A 21,813-nucleotide genomic window follows, 5' to 3' on the forward strand; every position below is an offset into this window, starting at 1 on the left:
TTTATTCTAATCATTCTCTCCCTCCATATTACTCTTTCTTTTTTCCTCGCTTCCTCCGTTTTATCTCCATATCATAATATAAATCTCGTCTGTATGTTACTTTCGACAGAGGCTACCGATTTCCACAAGATCAGTATCGTTTTGAAGCTCAACCCTTCGGACGGCAAATATCGAAAAATTGGCTAAAAACATGAATTCCTTCAACTGGGAATTTTTCTACAGGGAGGAGTCGCTGTTTTTTCGCTGATATTTTCGAAAGTCATCCCCTCTTTTCGATTACCTAGCCTTAAATTAAACGTTCGTCACTTCCGGTTTGACGATGGACACAACAGCAAAGACGTCATGTTTTTTTCCACGTAATTTTCCTCCTTTGCGGTACGGGTACGAGTCTGCCTGTCTACTACGACCCCCTTTTTTTTTTTTTTGCTCTACACACACACCTTCAAACACCCGGGCAATGCCGGGCATCCAGGCTAGTACTGCAATAAAGTACAGACTGTTGGATATCCGTGGTTGAAACAAGTCACGCATATAAAGTCTTTTTGTACTAAATATGGAAAAGATTATATGGAAAAGATTATTTGTACCAAATATGAAAAGATTATTTTAAACAATAGTTGAAGGTCTTGACGTTATTATCATTCCGGATACTATGTACCTGTTCGCCATGTTAAAAGTACCATATTCGTTTCTTTGGTTTTACTTCACCTCTTCCATGTGTCGTACTATAATATAGTCGGAAGAATTGGAAATATTGTTTGAAACCACCCTTTTCTTTTTAATATTCGTCTCTAATTTCTCCTATAGGAGATGGTAATTACCGTAGAGTGGTTGAATTCAAATTTCAGATCCGTCAGTTTCTTTTGGGAGATCCTACATCTATACATCTCAAAGCCCACTTCAAAGCACAATTTACTAAATTACCGACTTTGTATTAAACTCTGCATATATGGGGAGGCAATTGTTTTTATTTTCATATCTGCCTCTTTTTCTTTCTTGTATGTTTTTTTTTCTATTCTGGTCAGTTCCGTCTATAAATAGAACATTCCCTGAGAGCGGGGTAATCATACCCTCTCATAATACCAAAAATATTGCAGCAGGTCTGGGACTTATTACTTGGTATGTGCATGTTACGTTTTTGTCAAGCAACTTCTTACGGTATGCGTTTATATTTTGTTTACAGTTAAGCAGGACACGTGTGACTACAAAGACAAAGTGTACAAGAAAGGTGATAGATTCATAGACGATTGCAACCGCTGCTTCTGCGGAGGAGACGACATAGTTGGGTGTTCAAGAATGATGTGCAGACACCATTCTGCTCCAGACTATTCGAAAATGAAAGGTAATTTAATGCAATTTTTATTATGATCTTATAGTCGGGGTAACATATACTATATACAACTAATTGATCATACTTGACTTTGACCTAAAGATTTCCTGCACCAATGCAAGGTAATTTTAATTAATTATAAAATTTTGATTAATCTGATTATTGAGACTAATGTTCTCGTCTTAAGTGTTATTTTCACAACGTTTCGGCCGATGTAACCTTTGGACCAAACACCGAAGCACAGCATCTAAAAACTCACCAGTTTATATGCCATATATGAAAGGCTTGGCAGAAAAATAAATCAAAGAATATGTAATCGAAAAGATATCGGGGCGGTATTCAAGAGCGGCTCAGTTCTCTGAAGCTTGTGAGTCAATGCCCCCCAAAGAAAAATAAGAACTGTGCATGAAAATTCATGTACATGTCGGAAATACAGTGTCCTAATAAAATGTATACACTCTTTAAATGTCTATGAAATCAACATTTATAAGTTTCATATATCACAATACTGTGAACAAATGTAGAAACCAGCAAATCATCGAAAGTGTTCAAGTTATTGGCCATTGCAGTTCAGGAACAGCTGACAACGCTCACTGATTGAATCCAAAACGTTCCTTATCAGTTTAGTTGGGATGCTGGCGCATCCTCTCTCAATGGCTGCTTCCAACTCGGTCATGGTAGCTGTTTTATATTTTTTTAAAATGTCCCCTCACCCCTCCAAAAAATCCATGGGAGTAAAATCCGCTGATTGTAGATGTTACTCTTCGTTCTACCCATCTACTTGGCAGGTGACCATAAAGATAGGCTGTTACGTCATGATGATAGTGGCAATGTGGTCCATCCTACTGGAAGTATCATTCTTTATTCTTTAAACATCTTTTGGGAACGTAAGATGGCATATTCATGTAGCAAGTTGAGATAATTTAAAGAGTGTACACACTTTATTGGGACACTCTGTATATACAATAGTGTCGCCCACTATAAGGTTAGAAGAACAGAAATACGGGTGCATGTTAAGATAGTCGACAGATCGATTTATTTTTTAAATGTCGTAAGCAAAAAAAAAAAAAAAAAGAAGCAATATTACATACTTAATTGTCATGCCGAAAATAGTAATATATCCAAAAATTACGAAAATTCATGTATGTCGAAGCTCGCCGTCTCTGACGACAAATATCGAAAAAATTGACCACAAGCATTTATTCCTTCACCCTCAACTGGGTAGTTTTCTACAAGGAGGGGTCGATTTTTTGCAAGTCATAGGTTCGATTGACTTTGCCTAATTTTAACGTTTCGAACTTCCGGTCGTGTTATGGAGTAGAGCTAAGACGTCAGATTTTCTTTTCTCTTCGCGTCACGAGTTCGAGCTTGTCTGTTTACTACCACTTTTTTTTTTTTTTTGCCCAACACACACCTCCTGGCACCCAGGCTAGTTTGATTATAAACCCTGCAAACCTTTTTACTGAAAATTTCTCTGAATCCGTCCCATTCCAAAAACACATCCCATTACAACACACCTTAAAATAATACCCCAAAACTGAAGGACACATCCCATAAAAATTGGTGACCGATATTCCTTAAAAATGGAAGTAAGTTTGAACTTGTCGTTTGGTTCAGGTTGTTAGATGCCATTGTAGCATAAAACTGAACGCGTGGAATACTATTTACATATGTCTATGTCGCGATCAACAGAGTAACATCATGGGAACTTGTGATACAACCAACCGGCCGGTGATTGTTGCTTAATGGTGTTCTATTATATTTGCTGTCATCAATTGAAACAAGCAGTTTGAAAAGATGACCTCCATGCCCTGAAGCCGGATTATATAGACTTTGAACAGCCATAAAAATGTATAAATGTTTTTCTGGTTTGGGTCAACATTTCGGGATGATACGAGATACAATAATCCCATTGGTTAGTTTGATCTTAATTTGACTTGACTTAATAGATTTGATTTTAATAGAATGTTTATGAACAAACTGATTATATCGTATCATATAATGCGTGTGTGTGTTATTTGAACAGTGCGCATGAGTATGTGTGTGTGTGGGGGGAGTAATAGCAGCAGTGGGATGGCTGGCGCGCGGAAATATTAGCAATAGTAGCCGAAAACAACCCGCACATATGCAAGTTAGGAAATACGCGCGAGAAGAAAAAGAAAAAAAGGACACCACGTAGTGGGGAGAAGAAAAAGGTCGGTTGAAAAAAAAAATGGACGTGAAAAATCGAAGACGAGAAATGGTTTTCTACGGCCGGTGTGTAGTGGAACAGGAAGGGAAACGCCACCCAAATGGGATGGGCGTGTGGGCCCCGCAAAGAGACTTTAAAACTGGTGTCGAGACGGGGATGAAGAAAAACTGTAATAAACGACTAGTGTTAAAAAAAAGAAAGAACAGCTGAGTTGGATTTATCTTTTATTTCTTTGTACATTTGCGATGTTATATTATTGCGGAAAATCTATAACGCTATGTTTATTCTGTTTTCGTTTGCAGCTGACACAGACATCCGTGAACACGAAGGACATCTGTACAAGAAAGGTGATAGATTAATTGACGATTGCAGCCAACAAGATTGTAGCATCAACGGCATGGTTAAATACACAAAAATGCGGTACAGACGCCATCATACTCAAGAGTGTTCGAATATGAAAGGTAATTTTTAAATCATAAACTTTCTATAATGACCCTAGAGTTTGGATCAACACATGTTAGGATGATACTCTAGTATAACCAGCTAATTGATCATATTTGACCTTGACTGAAAGCTTTTATCCACCAACATGGCATAAAGATGACCATGCTGAATGATAATCATCTATGTCTACTTCTGAACGAACAGTGTAAAAACCGTCGAAACTTATAACACCGCCAACTAATCGATTATTATTGTTTCATATACTAAATAATCTAATATTATAACTAGTACAAGGGTGATTTCAAAAGTAAAGAATTTTTTTTTAACTCGAAAGTAAAGAGCTACGAAGACTGGAGTGGTACCATTAAAACGAGCGATCTTTTGTTTCACAATTTATTTTTGCTACATAGTCACCACCATTCTCGGTGCAATTTTGTCAAGAATTTAATGACAAATTTTTGCTTCTAACGCACGCCCATGACAGAGAGGTGCATAAATAGGTCCACGTGCTTGTTTAACTCCCGATAGTTGAGAACTAGTCGTACTTTTTTGTTTTACTGGATAACAGCCATTCAATTCCTCTTCTGGGTAAGGAATCAACTACCCATTATCAATCAAACTTGTAAAGGTAATCCTTATCGGATTCTGCATGAACTCTTCTAGGAATGCTATACTCTGTTGCATAATTTTTCTGACGGCTGATCAGTTGACCATTTCTACATTTTTTTTTTTTTTACAAGGAAGTCACCACTTATCAAGGCCCGGAGGCCACTCGGGGATAAGGGTTATTGCGTGTAGAGTAATCAATGGGACAATATCGTAGTAATCGTTAGTAATGGAGACCTGATAAAGTGTCTTCCATAAGGGGGCGGTTCATCAGGAATTTGTTTATGTTGGACTTGAAGACCTCCAAGTTGTAGTCAGGTGGGAAACAGGCAAACAGAAGAGTCTCACAGGCGTGCACTTCTAAGAAAGAAGCTTTGTTCATGAAATCTACGTTTTGATTTAGGTACAGATAAATAGTGGGGAAAATTATTGACAGTGGTTTCAGCTAGACGGGTGTTTTTCGTGAAAGATTGGGGAGGGATCAAAGATTGGAGCTCAGACAAGCACTTTCCATAGAAATAACGATAAAACAACGACAGGCTCGCAACCTCCCTTCTGTTGGAGAGAGATTGCAGGGAAGGGAAAAGGGCAGGCATCCCCCACTAGGCTACGAAGTCTATTTTGTTAATATAGACTTCGTAGCCTAGTGGGGGATGCCCTATATACATCGTCGTGGTGCTTTAGTCGAAATCTGTGCAAAAATCAGTGCCAATTCTATTGTCGTATCCAGAGCAAGAGATACCTCATCAAAATGTATCTTGCCTTCGTCGATATGCACGCCGCAGAGTTTCTTGATGTCCATTTCCAGCAGGAGGTCGAATCTCGATGGCTTTTCGTTTACCACTAGTACGTCAGTCTTCAGGCGATTTCTGTTGGTTACTGTTAAAGTTACGCTGCCAACACCATCGCTTATAAGGCATTTTCTGCCTGCCATAAAAATTGTGTTTTTTATATACTTTGGATTGACATAGCAACACACTCACAACGGATGAGGAGCACTCGGGATCCACCAACCCCCTTTGATTTTTATCCCATTGGTTTTTAACTTTTATTATGGGGAGAACTTTCTCTAGCTTATGTGAGGAAAATGTAGTGTTGGCTTCTCGCCCTGTGTTTCATTTTCCGGACACCTTGATGCAATATGTCTTTGTTGCTGGCACCGATAACAGCATGTCTCCAGGGGGAGCTCTTTTTGCTTTTATCCCTGGCTGCCGACAGTTTCTGGCAAAGTGATTGGGACCTCCACACTTGTGGCACTGCACTACACCCTGCTGGTTGGATATTTAAAGTGGGTCCACATGCACGAGGAAGAACTGTCATCTGGCTGCCACCGCAACAGGCTCGCTCACCTCTACCTCTTCTGTCATGAGAGCTCTTGACTAGCAAGCATCAGTTCTAGAGTTATGTGCTCCATCCTTGAGGATTCACGCAATTGTTTTCTAACTGCAGCTGGAATCCTTATACAAAAGCACAACTGAGCCACCAGTCAGAGGGTCTTCCATCAGACGTGTCGTCTTGTAGGTCACCCAAGTATTCATCCAGTTTCTCCAAGGTGCAAACGAATGGACGAACTCGTCAAATACAACTAAAGTGTCTTGCGCAAAAGCCACAAGGAGGGATTGTTTCACCTGCTTTAAATCCTCCCTATGATCACGGATAAATCGTCGGTAACTGCCAGAACCCCGACTCTCAGTCTAAATAGTAGAACACGCTCGCTGTTAATACCACATATTTCACACACCAACTATAATTGTTGCAGCTATTCGGACACTGTCATTGGATGAAACACCATAAAATTCGTGAATCGGTCAAATGTCAAACGCTTTGCCGGTCATTTTCATTTGATTATTAGTTAACGGTGAATTAGCTTGTTCTGCACGGTTGCGACTGATCGTAAAGTTTCCATCAATGCAAAACGTAACAAGGATCTGACTCCTTTCCCTCCTCCAAGCCAGATTCTTTTATCCGCCACAAATCCCGCGGGCTTATCACGTTCTTGTCTTTTTGCATAAAAGCAGGCACCCTTTTTGTGTTTTCTCTTTTTACATGCGAATGGCAGAAAGAACAGACTTTGTCGCTTTGCGGTAAGACTAATTGTGACATTACTACAGTAGAACCCCAGGATACGGTGGCCCTAGGATACGTTTTTTTTTTCAGTTACGATGTGGAATGTTTTTCTGCCTCCTGGTTACGGTATTTGCCCCGCATTACGGTATTATAATGTTATTTGATTATATACATGTGTATTATATACTGTACTGTATTTTAATTTTTAATGCCGTATCCTGGGGTTCTACTGTACTACACTAGCACAATGTCTTTCTTATTTTGGTCAACATATGTTAGGATGATACGAGATACAATAACCCGATTGGTTAGATTCTACCTTGACTTAAAGAATTTAATAAAATGTTTTTGAAAGAATTATGGTTATATATTATACATGCAGTGTATCACAAAAGTGGGTACAACTCTCACATTTCTGCAGATATTTAAGGATCTGTCTTCATGGGATAACGCTGACCAAATGACACATTTGACACAATGAAAAGTAGTCTGTGTGCAGCTTATAACAGAATTTATTTTCCCCATAGTCAATGCTATTATCAATGCACGTTTGTCTGGAATTTAATGACACATCTCTGCTTCTGACGCACGTCCATGACTGGTTACTTTCTTAGTCTCACGACGTCAATATCTGCAGCAGATGAAACTTTCCGGTCATAAATGCGCAGGTTCAATCATAAAAATGCAATTTGCAATCCTCTCTGATCCATTCGGGCGGAATAAAAAAAATAGGAGGCATTACTTTTGGAATGTCCCTTGTATATACAGTTTGAAGTCATCAAATATTCTGAGCTTGAATGGGCAATAAGATAACCCGGTGGTATATTTACAAGAGTATGCAATTGCAGAAGTAATGAATGTTACGGAAATACTTTTCGTTCTTCATCGTATCTTCTCTGTACATAATGTTTCGAAAAGTCAGTATAATCACGGAATAGAGTAGATCACCCTAACATCAAATAAACGAACGATTTAATTTCCGACCTTCTTATGGTACATCTGATGAACTCGGGACTCTATGTATTTTCAAACTGAACCCTTGATTTAATTCACATTTCGTTATCCATAACGGAGTACATGTCTGAAGAAATAATAAAGTGTATTGCTATTGAGGATGGCACTTTCAATCCCCAGAAAACTAATTTAGAAGTGATTGATACTCAGTAGTTATCTGTTGCGAAACAAGTCCTGGATAGAACAAAAGCAAGCTCCCTACATGGATTAAATAAAGGGTTGCGTTCAGAATTACGCACAGATTCCTGAATTCGACGTAAAGATTGCCAAGTTCGACAAGATGCATGTGAATAAGGGCGGAGACCAACTGAAATGTTGTGAGAATAATATCCAAGATGAAATCGCTAGTCCAAATAATTAAAATCACACAGACGGACGGAGGTTATAGTCGGATAACGTCCTTGCTAGCTACCGGAAGCGGTAACAAGGCAAATAAGTTCCTTCACTTTATTTTTCTCTCCGTAGTCAATGTAATCTTTTGTTTTTTTCCGATTGTTCTTATTTAATACTCATTAAAGTTTTTCGGTTTTATTTTAAGAATTATTGAACTGAGTTTTATTTTATCTTTTTGATAACACTTTAAAATATTTTAAAACTATTGTGCACATATTATGTATTGGACACGTTACTTTTGTTTGAAATTTTTATTTGATTTCAATTTTATTTTTATTTCAATTTTTTTTAATACCTTCATAAATGTATTTATATAAATAAAACTTGTAAACATTTCTGATAAAATTTCAAATAAAGTAAAAACTTATTTTTAATTTTGTTATTAAAAGTGAAAATAGACTTATCTTTTTTTGTTACCTTTTTTATTGTATATTATTCAATAATGTCCTTTTCTAATATTTTATTTCAATAAATCTCTTCACAATAGAAATACTGAAGAACAATAAAAATGAAGGGACTTATTTGCCTTGTCACAGCTTCCGGTAGCAGCCACGCTGGAAGTTAGGAAGTACGTTAGCGGACTAGAATTCTCACTAGTGTTTATAATTTTTTTATTTTTATTTATTTTACATTTTCACCCCATACAAGGCACATTGCCACTTTGGTGTAGGGGGCTACTAACAGGGGAAACAACTACTGGGGTACTATGTAGGGATTTGGGCAGCAAGATGTTGGTTCACGTTGCACTTGAACTTCTGCACGTCAGTACAGTTGGAAGCAGGGACCTGGAATGGAATTCCAAAGTCTAGCGGTTCTGGGGGAAGAAACTACTGGAGTAGAAAGATCTTTTACATCTCGGGATCTCTACAGTGTGGGGCTGGGATTTTGCAGTCTGTCGGGCTTGTAGAACAGGCAGAGGGATGCAACGTTTCACCGATGGGACAGAGGCTGAAGCTTAGATGCCAGTTCAGGGCCTATCAGATTTGCGACTCTCTTTTGAACCTTTTTAAACCACTTCATTGAACTCCCGAGCTATGCGTTGATTCTACATTTTCGTTTACAGTTGACAAAGACGGCTGTGAACACAAAGGGAAACTGTACAAGAAAGGTGATAGATTCATGGACGATTGCAACCATTGCTTCTGCGCAGGAAACAACATTGTTGGGTGTACAAGAATGATGTGCAGACACCATCCTACTCCAGACTATTCGAAAATGGAAGGTAATTTAAATGAAATCATTTTCTATAATGATCCTCTCGTCAGTCAGTCAGGATGATATTTTTCTGTTTTTATTAGTTTGAAATTGAAACGATTTTCTTAAAAAAAACAACAAAACAAGTCCAATTATGGTATAATTGTTACATATTTAGCAGATCTTGCTGTATTTAGCAAGTTTAAGTCGTAGACGATGAAACAGCTCTATCTTAAATCTCCCCCCTCTCTCTTTCTTATATATATATATATATATATATATATATATATATATATATATATGATTAGATCACTCTGACAGACATTAAAAAGCGTTTTAAATTTCAACGATATTTCTCGCGTTAACGGTAGCCGAATGGATTAGATCCTTGCTAATGAAGTCTGGAATGGCTTCTGTTACCGGGTTCGAATCTATCGACTGGTGTTAATCGTGACACCCTGCACTGATAATTCCTGAAAGGATGAAAAGGTATTTAATAACTATTATAGTGAATATATAAACAGATGTATGTGTGTGTATATGTTAATATTTAACCGATAAACTCTTAAACTACTGGTCACAACACTGAAATTGACAGAAAATAATCATACACCAATCTTGTTTGCATGGATGAAGAACGCGTACAGAAGTATGTCGGCAAGTTGAAATGACAAAATGTTCATTTCAACTTGCTAAACTATTTTTATTAGGTTTATGCATGCACAAATTCAATCCTACCTTAGTGGTTTAATTTTGAATCTTTTTTTTTCTTTTCTTTATCTATCTGTGGGGTTAGTTCAGCCGGTAAGGAACCCGGCTGTAGCGCTAAATGTTTTGGTTTCTAGTCTAACTAATGCCACCCAAGTCATTTATTTTTAACTTTTGAAATCAGTACTACATATTAGGTACAATATAATATTCAATAAAGAATTGGCTCTGTAATAATAAATACAAATTCTAAATGAATTAAAATATATTTAAGCGTATTTTACAACCCAGCAAGGTTGCACCACCTCGCTACCATGCATAATATATAAAGCTGAATGTGTGTTTCTGGTCACGAATAGGCTCCTATATGGTTGATTATTAAAAAAAAAAAAAAAAAAAAAAATTGATTACATATAATGATAGATATATCGAGACACAGGAATGGGTATGTTTGATCTGGAAGAACGGTGGTTCATTAAAATTGTGGGGTCTGCATTCGCGCCTGGTCCACAAAGTATGGAAATATTAAAAATTAAAAAAAAAAAACGTTTACAAGTGTTTTTTTTTATATAGATGTACATAATAATACTTTGATAAGTATGTTTTAACTTAAATAGGGATGGTATAATAAAATTGTGGGGTTCGCGCCCGGCCTCCATAGGATGGAAATAGGCACAAACTTTAATAAAGACTTTTCATATCTATCTGCGTAAGTATACTTTGATAATTATGTTTTAATTTGAAGAATAAAATTATAGGGTGTACGTTCGTGCCTGACCTCCATAGAATGGAAATATGTCACAAAGTTTAACAAGGTTTTTTAATATATATCCACAGAATATTGTGATAAGTATTTCAGTGTGAACAGGTATGGTATAATAAATTATAAGGCTTATCTATTTTATTTTTACTTTCATCATATTTTACTTTGGTTTTGATACCCCCAAATTTACAACCCTTCGTTTTCATAACCTATCATACTTTCATAAATCAGAGTCGATTTTCTGTAGGCTGTTTTGGAACCCAGTCAACGACGGGTAGTTTTTCTAGTATATGTATGTATGTATGTATGTATGTATGTATGTCGATTTTCGACCTACGAGGTTGACACAAATGATTTTATTGTGGTGAATGCTTTGTGTAGAACCATCCACGATTTTGGAACCACTGATAAAATTGGTTGACGCGGACAATAGACATAGGTTTTATCTAAGTTTTTCTTCTCCTAGACGTATGTCTTAAAGACCGAGGGTCCATCTCTGAGTTTTTATTTATTTTTTTTTTAACGTGGGCTCAATACCATTTTGTAAATTTCTACGTCTGGCGCAATACATACAGCACCTAGTATTTCCAAATGTTCACCTGTCTGGTACTGGTTAGACTCACCATTACTTTGCTTCGGTGATTTAACGAGGGCCTGTATGTTAACATGACCATGCTGTAAAAAAAAAGGACTCTCCTATCGAGATATATAACTTGGATAGGGTTTGATTATTTAAGAGGAGAGCTCAACATGTGTTTATTTACATTAGATTTGAAAATGACCATGCTATAGTCAGCCAGGAAGCAGCCCCACTATATTGTGTTCCACAAACGGACAGTTCTATGAAAGAAACTCTGCTCATAGAACTTTCGTTTATATCTGTCTAAAACAGGTAGATATACGAAATTGTCGATGGCTGTTGTAGAAAGATAAGTATTTGTTGCAAACGTTTTACAGATTGGAAGCATAGGTTGAAGCTCAGTCGAGCACCGTCCATAAAATTAATGATAGAGCAGAAACAGACTCGCAACGTCTCTTCTGTGAGAAAATAGGGAGGCAAAATTTCGAAGACTGTTTGTATCCTTGTTTTCGATTATTGATTATAATCTCTGTAAGTAGGTGTACACTTTGTTATCTAGACTATAAAGTTATTTTGTCAGATTTTAAATGGTTAGACTTAAATAGCATTTAAGCTGATATTCCAAACTTTGATTCCGACTATCCAATATTCTTTCATTTTTTGTACGATGTTTTCGGCACTATAAAAAAACATACTTCAGTACAGTTTATTTTTAAAATGATGTGGTCCTGTACGGAAAATTATGACTGAAAACCGAAACCAAGGGGAATAACTCGTAATAAAAATAATATAAAAGTTGTTTCTTTTACAACCGAAAAGTTAGGGGGTCGTTTTTTGTATAAGCATTAAATATGTGCCAATTGTTGCGGACCAGGAAATAAAATACCCTAACTCGCTACAAGAAAAAATAATGAAACGAATTGAATGAAGGAAACAAAGATCTCAAATGCTTGAATAAAATAAACATGTCGTTTATTTTCTGTTGAGAAATGAAAGTCTTCGGTGTACATGTGTTCATTCAGCCGTTGACGACTACGCGCGTGGAAGGAAAGGGGAATGCAATAGAGAAACGCGAAGTGGCAAACCGGCCTGTAGAAAGAGAGGGTTAAGCTCAGTAGAGCGTCGCGCACATGTCTGTTTTGATGGACCAAAGGCGAAGGGGAGATAGTGACGTTAGAGCACGCGGTCGGTTCGTCGACTAAGCAGCTCGAACGCTGGTCCGGACGAAAAAAGGGGAAGTTAATAGGTTTTGTTGACTTTTATTACTGGTGTATGTGTGTGTGTGTGTGTGTGTGTGTGTGTGTGTGTGTGTGTGTGTGTGAAAAAAAAAAAAAAGTTCGAACACAATAAGTTTAAAAACTAAAATGAATTTACTGCACCTGGAATGATACTAATCCTTATTTACTTGCCGTCCCGCTAGAACAGAATTAAACAAAAGGTCGGATTTTAATATGGAGAAAAATCCGGTGCTCCCAAAAGTGACAAAAATGAAAATTACCTCAGTCTAAATAAATATCTCCTGTTTCAGAGTTACCGTTCTTCGAGCCCTGAAACAAATTGACGCCCATGAATACCATATATTACCACGTGCTCTATCGGTCACAACTAGCTCGTAATTTTTTTTTTTTAACTTTCTAATGTGAGGCATCATTGATACGATTGCAAGATTACAATTTACTGTATATTCTCTAGAACATATATATAGTGGTTCTCAACCTTTTTTTAACATGGCGGCACATTGGCTTATTAAAATTTTCGCGGCACAAATATTTTCTACTCGACTTCTAAAAAAGTCAACGAAGATTATATAAGCATAATTTTTATTCACATAACTCAACATGTACTGTATTCAATATCTGGTATAGAATAATAATGGTAAATATCAGTTGGACAGTTGTGCCTGAAATTTCATAATATCGATAGTAGATTCTCTACAGTGTAATGTAAACTACAATTTATTATGGACTAAGTCACTGTGGGGATGGATGTGCAGCTTCCTCCCAGTGCACCGCTGGTGGTTCTCGACTAAAGCAGATTTGATGGAAAAATAGGCAATTTCATCGATTTCAATGACAAAAGTATTGAAATGTCGAACATTCCTTAATCCTCGTTCAATTTCGGGCAATGTCAGATCTCTTTGCAAGTTTATAATTTATGACAACTTTTCTATGCGTGAAAAGGGTTAAATTGTTTTGCTTTCCCCACAGCTGAAATTTACAAAATCAAAACCTGCGAGTGGCACGGAGAAATATACAGTTTTGGCGATCATTTCAAGGACGACTGTAACCACTGCTTCTGTCCTTGGAATGGTAACATTGCTTGTACAGAGATGACGTGTATTAATAAACAACGTAAGTTCTTTCTCTCTTCCTCTTTCTTTCTTTTTTTTTTAATAAAAATCGGTCCAGATAACGCATGAAGCCACTTGATGTAAGGAGCTAAAAAATACTACTTAAAGATCAAAAACAAGCCAACGATAAGTGTTAGATGGAATAGATTCTGACCTAGAGAGCGGCAATTCTTTTTGTCAGAAACATCGCTCATTGTGTGTGTGTGTGTGTGTAAAAAAAAAAAAAAAAAAAAAAAAAAAAAAAATAGAAACTACACTTTATTATACTAGTGCATCGCTCTTAAACAAGACAAAAAAAAAACACCCGAGAATAAGGCTTAATAAAATTGACAGTTGGACAACAAACATCAGCATTTAGAGGATTCAAAAATATGGATAACATTTAATTACTTTAAGAGAATGATTCGAAAAGTATTTGGCATTGGATTTAAAGACCATGTTGTAATCTTCAGGGAATCTGGTTTTTCTATTTTCTTGATTGTCACTGATTCATGTGCAGTCGTGATCGTCTCCTTTGTTTAACTAGACGAATAAACTATTCATATATGGAAAAATGCAAGGAGACTTTGAATGTTTCAATGTTTTATTGAAGAGAATTTACTTATGGAGAGAGAAATTAAAGTTATCTTTTGATTGTTTACTTAAAATTACTTTTTATCTAACGAAATGAGTTTATGCACAGACGGACAGGCAGAGGTAACATTCCACTTAGATTATTTCTGCATCATTTGGATGAATCCCGTTCGTATCACTTCCCGAAAAAGACTGATTTTAAAACATTTTCTCTCGCTCAAAAATGTGATGTCATTTATATCCTCTATCATTCGACTGTTTTGACGGGTATGTTTTACAATCAAAAAGTGGTAAAAAAAATCAAATATATAAATGTTATCAAAGGCAAGATAAGTTACTCTTCTACTTATCTGGAAAAGGTTTTTAGCAGTTTTACTTGCTTTAAAAACGTTTATTCGGTTCGAAAAAAATGTAGTGTCGAGCATTATGTGAGAACAAGAAAAATAGCCGCGAATTGACACATAAATATTTAAAGTCTTGATAATGACTTAAAAATAAAAAAATATATACAAAATACTGTTATAAACCCACCCAATACATGTTACCGTGACATATATTGGTAGGCTTCTAACACCATTTTGTTTTTATTTTATTTTTTTTTAAGTCGCTTTCACGATTTCAATATTATGCTTCAATTTGTGGCCATTTTTCTTGTTCTGACTTAGTGCTCGACACCGTTTTTCGAACCAAATAAACGTTTTAAAGTGAGTAAACCCACTTTTCCAGATAGGTAGAAGAGTAACTTATCTTGCCTTTTGAGAATATTTATTTTGACTTTTTTTTTTTTTTTTTTTTTTTCGAATCTATGGATTGTAAAACATCCGTTTTGTTTAGCATATTTGCCCTTTGCCTCAAACCACGCCACCCGTCTACAGGTAAAATTGTGTTTGCAGCTAGGTCATCCTGACATGTACTAATGCGACCCTTATCAGAATTTGCACAAGCCAAATTGTTATTTAGAATCCCTAATATGTAACACGGTTCTAGAACTATCAGAGAGAATGAATTTGGTGATTAACAAGACATTTCTTATCTATCAAGCCTGTGAAAATAACTTTATGCGTTTACCTATCAAAAGACTTCGATATGTAAAAAAACTTTGAGACAACGTTCTAATCGATGGATTCACTGATCCTGTATAATATTACAGCAGATCTGACTTTTTTACGATTGGAATTGTATCGTGCCGGGTTACATGATAAAAAGAAATTTAAAATTAGTATGAAATTAATGTTTATTGTTTTCTTTACAGAACAACTCGCCGAACAGAAAACTTGCACCCTGGACGGAAAAACCTACAATTTTGGTGATCGTTTCATGAAGAATTGCAACAGATGCTTTTGCGGGGTTAATGGCAACATTGGCTGTACCGAAATGCTGTGTATCCACCCAAGAAAAAGTAAGTCCTCTTTCCCTGTACTCATCCCTTCTCTGGCCTTGTGGTTCAAAATTCCATGCAGATTGAGGAGTTTGACATCTTTCCATTCTCGACAAGATACATATGAAGAAGCTCGGAGGTTACATCAACCGAAACGTTGTGAAAATAACAGCAATGAGAAAGATCCACTGTTATCTTTTCAAGTTGTTTGTGCCTGCTTTATCAGCGTAGATAGTGGACTTTACATATCCCCAAAGAAAATGATCAAATGGGGTTAAATCGCACGAATGAGGTGGCCAGTTGACAGATCCATTTCTTGAAATTATTCGTTCATCAAATGCTTCTCTCGTATCGTGTGCAGTGGACATGTTCTGCTAAAAATCACAGAATGAAATGCCAAATTAAGCTGAACGATATAATCGATAATTGTCAGATTTACAATTAAAGAAAATTTTAAAGTTCCCCACCTCTAAAAAACAGCATATATATATATATATATATATATATATATATATATATATATATATATACTACTGTTTTTATCTGCTTGTTTACACATATTTCGATTACCGAATCATATCAACGATCCAATAACTTCATCAGATTTTACAAAAATTATTATTAAGAAAAAAGATATTAGAAAAAGCAAAAAAGTGGCGGGAGGGGGAGAGAACTTCAATCAGCTTAACCCTTCTCCTTCTCCCCCACCTCTGCCTTCAAAGTTTTAACCATTTCACGCCCTTCTTTTCCACCCTTTTTTTTCTCTCTCTCCCCTCCTATTCCTATCCGTGTCTGGTTTAATACTTTAAACCCCCCCCTCGCCCCTTATCACCTGCTAATACTTTTTAAAACTTAAATACTGCTGATATCGGATTGAAGTTCTTTTTCCCTTTTTGTTTTTGCTTTTTCTAATATCTGTTTTTCCTAATCATAATTATTTCTGTAAAGTCTGAACTTATCGGATCGTTGATACTATTCGGTAATCGAAACATGTGTAACTAAGCAAATAAAGCTTATAAAAATATTTGCTCTACAATAGTATTGAGCACTCTCTTCAAGTTTTTATTAATTACCATTTTTGATATATATATATATATATATATATATATATTGAAAGCCATGTTTAATTTTAGAAAAGTTTTCAGTGGGTAGCTAGTCTGTACAAGTTCTTGAGACGAAAGAGTTTTCGGTGGGTAGCTGATTTGTACACGTCTTGAACTTTAACATTTTGCAGATAAAGAGCAAAGATCTTTCTTTGTGTGGACATGAAAAATTATGTACGGGAATTCTAAAATATCCCCTATTTTTATGGATGAATTCTGGTTTCTGGTTGGTCAGTTCCTATTTTCTTTAATCATGCCCTCATTATATTGACAAGCATGCGTTTCCTTTCTGCTTTAGTTGTTTTGGAGACTAAGGTAGAAAGTACCAGTCAAGAATTTGTTTTTGACAATCAGCCCGACAGATGATGGGCCATTTATGTGGCCCAGTACCTGTTGGACTGAGGTACACTGCCTAGGTGTTACCTAGGAGGCCTAACCACCCGGCTTTCATGTGGGGCAAATTTACCGCTTGTTGCTCGAGGTGCTCCTACCGGGAATGCGGATGGGGATTCCCAGGCAACTTTTGCTAGACCAGAGTGCCCCTTCTTTAAGGACTCTGGCTGGACATCTCCACTTTCTCATCTTGTGTCACATCTTGCTGAGGTGAACAGCAATGTTTTATTAATGTTAATGTTTTATTGTTTCTTCACCATAATCAATGCAGTGCGACTTGACTGCAAAGGGTTAATATTTGGAACAAAATTAGCAGGGATGTAGGAAGTTGAGCAGTAAGATGTTTGTTCACATTACACTTTAACTTCTGTAAGTCAGACTATGGAATTCCTTCCTTCCCTAACAGTCCATTCAAAAAAAACAAAACTATTCGAGTAGAAGGCTTTACGTAATCTAGAGATCTATACAGTGTAGGGGTGGGATTTTGCTGCTTGTCGGGGTGGATATTTACATACAGAATTATAAGGGCTTGAATTTCATTCAGAGTACCTGTTAAAATACTTGTAAAATAGGCACAGGAATGCAACATTTAATTGATGGGACAGAGGTTAGAGTTTGGTTGACAGTGTGGAACCTATTAGGTTGGCGAATCTTTTTTGATTCCTGTCTTGAAGTGAATGTATCATCCCAAACATGGCAATAATACTCTAAGCATGGGCGAATGGTGGCTTTGTAGAGGTACAAGGTAACCTCAAGCGTTAATAACTTTCTAGCATTGTAGAGGGAGCCCACCATCTTTGCAGCAGCCTTTGCAATACCCTCTATGCATTTGTTCCTGTTCCAATTCATGTTCCCTGTAAACTGCTCAAACATTGATATCCTCTACCAAATCGTTCAGCATTTCAATACAAGGAAAAATATTCTTGGGTTAATTCCAAAGGAGTAACTTATAGAGTGCTTACCAGTGCTGATAGGTGCGTAAGTATATTTATGTATTATGTAAACATTTGTGCGGTTTACACACCTCCAACCGTGTTTTGGTGAGACCGCCTATTCAGACTATATGATAATCGTTTTAATACGAATGATGAGCAACCAACGAAATGATTTTTCTGTTTTTTTGTTTTAAGATCCGTATTTGGATAGTGAGACGTGCAATGTTGATGGCAAAGTCTACAAGAGAGGAGATAACTTCAGTATAGACGGCGGTTGTAACGCGTGTTTCTGTGGAGGTAATGACATCGTCGCCTGCACAAGACTGCTCTGCGTTCGCAAAGAAGGTAAAGTGTCACACGCGCACGCACGCACGCACACACACACACACACACACACACACACACACAAATTTGTTTTAACAAAAGCAAGACATCAAAGAATGTACTGATATCAACAAATAGTGAATTTCATCGTTCGTTACAATTGTTTAAAGACCATTCGGACAAATTCAAACCTATATCGTTCGAAAATTTTCACAAGAACAGCCTATCATCAGACGTTTTGAAAACACTTTTACAGTGAACAATATAGAATCAATTTATCTTTAAGGAAAATTATGGTAAAATATTTTACCTCTATCTCTTCTTTCCAAGTTTTTATTTTAATTTTTTATTATATGCAATTTATAGACAAACTGTTTACAATATCACAACCTTTCAATACTGCCTGACTACAATCTATCCCAAACCAAAAACTAAACCTACAAGTCTCGTTGATTATGAATAGGAAACCCAACTTATTATTCATTTACTCGTTTCTTATTGTTGAGCACTTTCAGTTGAAAATAAAGTCGGTCAATTTAGCTCTTATGTTCAGATCATAATATAATGATTAGATCACTCTGACAGACAAAAACATTTTTAAAAAAATAAATCTTTAAATTTCGACAGTATTTCTTGCAGTTAACGGTGGCCGAATGGGTAGGTCCTTGCTAATGAAGCCAGAGATAGATTCGAACCCGGCAATAGAAGCCATCGACCAATGTTAATCGTGACACCCTGCACTGATGATTCTCGAAAGGATGAAACACTAGTGTCTGTAGATATTTAATAATTAATAATTTAATAATGTAAGTAAATATTTAAATATATATATATATATATACACATACACACACACCTCTCATATATATATATATATATATATATATATATATATACACCTTAAAATTGACGTTTTTTTCTCGCTCTGACATTGATATTAAAAGCCTACTTTTTCTATTTAAAAATTATTAAAACGAACTTCATAATATACTCAGACATGGATATGCGATCAACTACATGAAGAGTAACTAGTTTTCAGATTTCTTTTGAAAAACGAGCGTTCATTAATTTATTCATTTTTTTTTTCTTAATAGATGATTGATTTCATTTCACTATTATGCTGAATTCTATTTATGCATAGTTTCTACATTCTGCATAATTGCGTAGAATTTAAGATAATGTTATAGCACACTGAAATATATAATTGACCTTGTCAGTGTGTGCAAAAATTCTCTATCAAACTCCTCTCTGAATATTTGGTCTACAGAAGAAATTTGATATATAAGGTACTTGAACCTGTAGCACACTTTCGATTTGGTTCTTGGCCGGCAAAAATTACTAAGGAGTCCAAATTGAAAACAAAATTGTTGACATTGGCAGGATTAGTCGAATAAAATATTACCCCTACAAAATTACAACTTTCATAGCCTAAATGCACTTAATTTTTAACCTTTTGCATACATGCATCGGAAGGTCAGACAGTAATGCTTTTTTTTAAAAATAATTTCTGAAATCATTACTATATATTGAATAATAATCAAGAGCGAATTGGCTCTATAATAAGGAATTTGGATGGATTAAAATATATTTATGCATATTTTACGACCGGGTAACGCCGGGCTGTCTGCTAGTATACCTATAAAGTTGATCCGCCCCCACCCCCGCTCTCACAATGATATTAAATGCCTACTTTTTTATGTAGAATTATTAAAACAAACTTCATATTATACTCAGTCTTGGATATGCGGGTGACTACTTGAAGGTTAACTAATTTTCATATTCCTTTGAAAAACGAACATTAATTTATAAGGGAATAATTGGGAGAAATATTAAGTTATCTGGTACAAAGGGAAGTGTATCTGGGGAGGTTAAACTAGTGTAAGTGAATTTAATCTAACTGGAGATTTGACAGAAAACATTGGAGCTATAAGGAATGAGGGTATGAGAAATAGAGGGATAATATAATACAGAGGAGAATGGTGACTATATGGAGAGAAGACACAAAGGGAGAGGATCGTATAACTGGACACAAAGCGATAGTTGAATAGAGTAAGATGAGAAAGAATAAAATGCAGTGAAGAACTGCACGCCTGTGGAACTCTGTTCCATCTGCCTGCTTCCCTCTGGACTACAACTTGGATGTCTTCAAGTCCAATTCCGAATGAACCGCCCCCTTAATTAAACACTTCATCAAATCTCCACACTAACGTAATGTACTTGCAATAACCCTTATCCCTAAGTGGCTTCCGGACCTTGATAAGTGGTGATCACTGTGTAAAAAAAAAAAAAAGTAAATAAATCCAGTAAACAAAACATTAGATATAAATACAGGACAAAAGAAAAAGAAACGTAACGAGATACAAGCATAAAATAACGCGTGTGTGTGTGAGAGAGAGATTGATTGATTTGCTATCGTAAAAGCTAGAGACAAAATAAGTTAAATTAATGTAAAAAAAAAAAAAAAAAACTAGATTAAAATGTTATCTTGTGTGTGCGAAAAGTCTCTACCAAACTCCTCTCTGAATATTTGATCTACAGACTTAAAATTTGCTATGGGGTATTTGGACCTGCAAGACACTTTTGATTTGGTTTTTAGCTAGCAAAAACTGCAGCTAAGGACTCAAAATTGAAAACAGATCATTTGACCTTGGCAGAAGTAGTCGACTTAACCTGTTTGCACGCACAAATCTACAATCATAGGTTAAACCCTATTTTTAAACTATTTTTATGTGTATGGGCATAGCTCAGATAAGAAATATGGCTGGAGAGTTATGTTCTGGGTTAAATTCTAGCCGATAGTATCCAAGTAGTTTCTCTCTCTCTCTCTCTCTCTCTCTCTCTCTCTCTCTCTCTCTTGCGATCACTGCTATATATTATGTATGATATAATCATTGGAATTTGACTATAATAATGAATACAAAATCTGTATATATTAAAATATCATATTAAGTGTACTTTATAACCAGACCATGCTGGGCGGCTTGCTAGTGTGTGTGTGTGTGTGTGTGTGTGTGTATATAATATATATATATATATATATATATATATATATATATATATATATATATCTCATTTAAACATGGTAGTGTTTGAATATATGGCTAAGTGTTTGTTTGACTCATTTAGAATTGCTTTAAAGCTTCACCGCTCACCCATTTTGCGACCAAATTTCAAACAATTTTTACAGTTCATAGGTCACTTTCTCGGCTATATCTTGAAATAAAAATGTTCAGTTTTCGTTCATTAAAACAAGTTATAATAAAATTACTGGTGTTCAGAAAAAAGGAACGTAACAGATGGTTCTTCTGATTGGCTGTTGGTTACCATAGTAGTTTTTTCGTTGTCGACACCTTCATAAATCATAGCAGGGAAATGTCGTTTACATGCCATCTTATTTTGGGTTAGAGAGTTAACAAAAGTGATGCTCTTTGTCGTGTTAGGGCTGATAATATTTCGCTTATGACGTC

At 36.0% G+C, this 21,813-nt stretch overlaps 1 protein-coding gene across 1 annotated transcript in view; it reads left to right on the top strand.

Moving 5' to 3' along the window:
• The first annotated feature begins 1,169 nt into the window (after positions 1–1,169).
• Positions 1,170–21,813, top strand: part of LOC145274688 (uncharacterized) — a 24,734-nt gene continuing 4,090 nt past the window's right edge. Inside the window, exons 1-6 of the mRNA XM_080127473.1 lie at positions 1,170–1,342; positions 3,824–3,982; positions 9,109–9,267; positions 13,498–13,641; positions 15,466–15,612; positions 18,218–18,367. Coding sequence (XP_079983599.1) covers positions 1,297–1,342; positions 3,824–3,982; positions 9,109–9,267; positions 13,498–13,641; positions 15,466–15,612; positions 18,218–18,367 — 805 coding nt within the window. The 5' untranslated portion in view covers positions 1,170–1,296. The remainder of the gene's footprint in view (positions 1,343–3,823; positions 3,983–9,108; positions 9,268–13,497; positions 13,642–15,465; positions 15,613–18,217; positions 18,368–21,813) is intronic.

Source organism: Euprymna scolopes, unplaced genomic scaffold, assembly GCF_053919585.1.
Source record: "Euprymna scolopes isolate OS-2025 unplaced genomic scaffold, ASM5391958v1 sca402, whole genome shotgun sequence".
Taxonomy (NCBI): Eukaryota; Metazoa; Mollusca; class Cephalopoda; order Sepiida; family Sepiolidae; genus Euprymna; species Euprymna scolopes.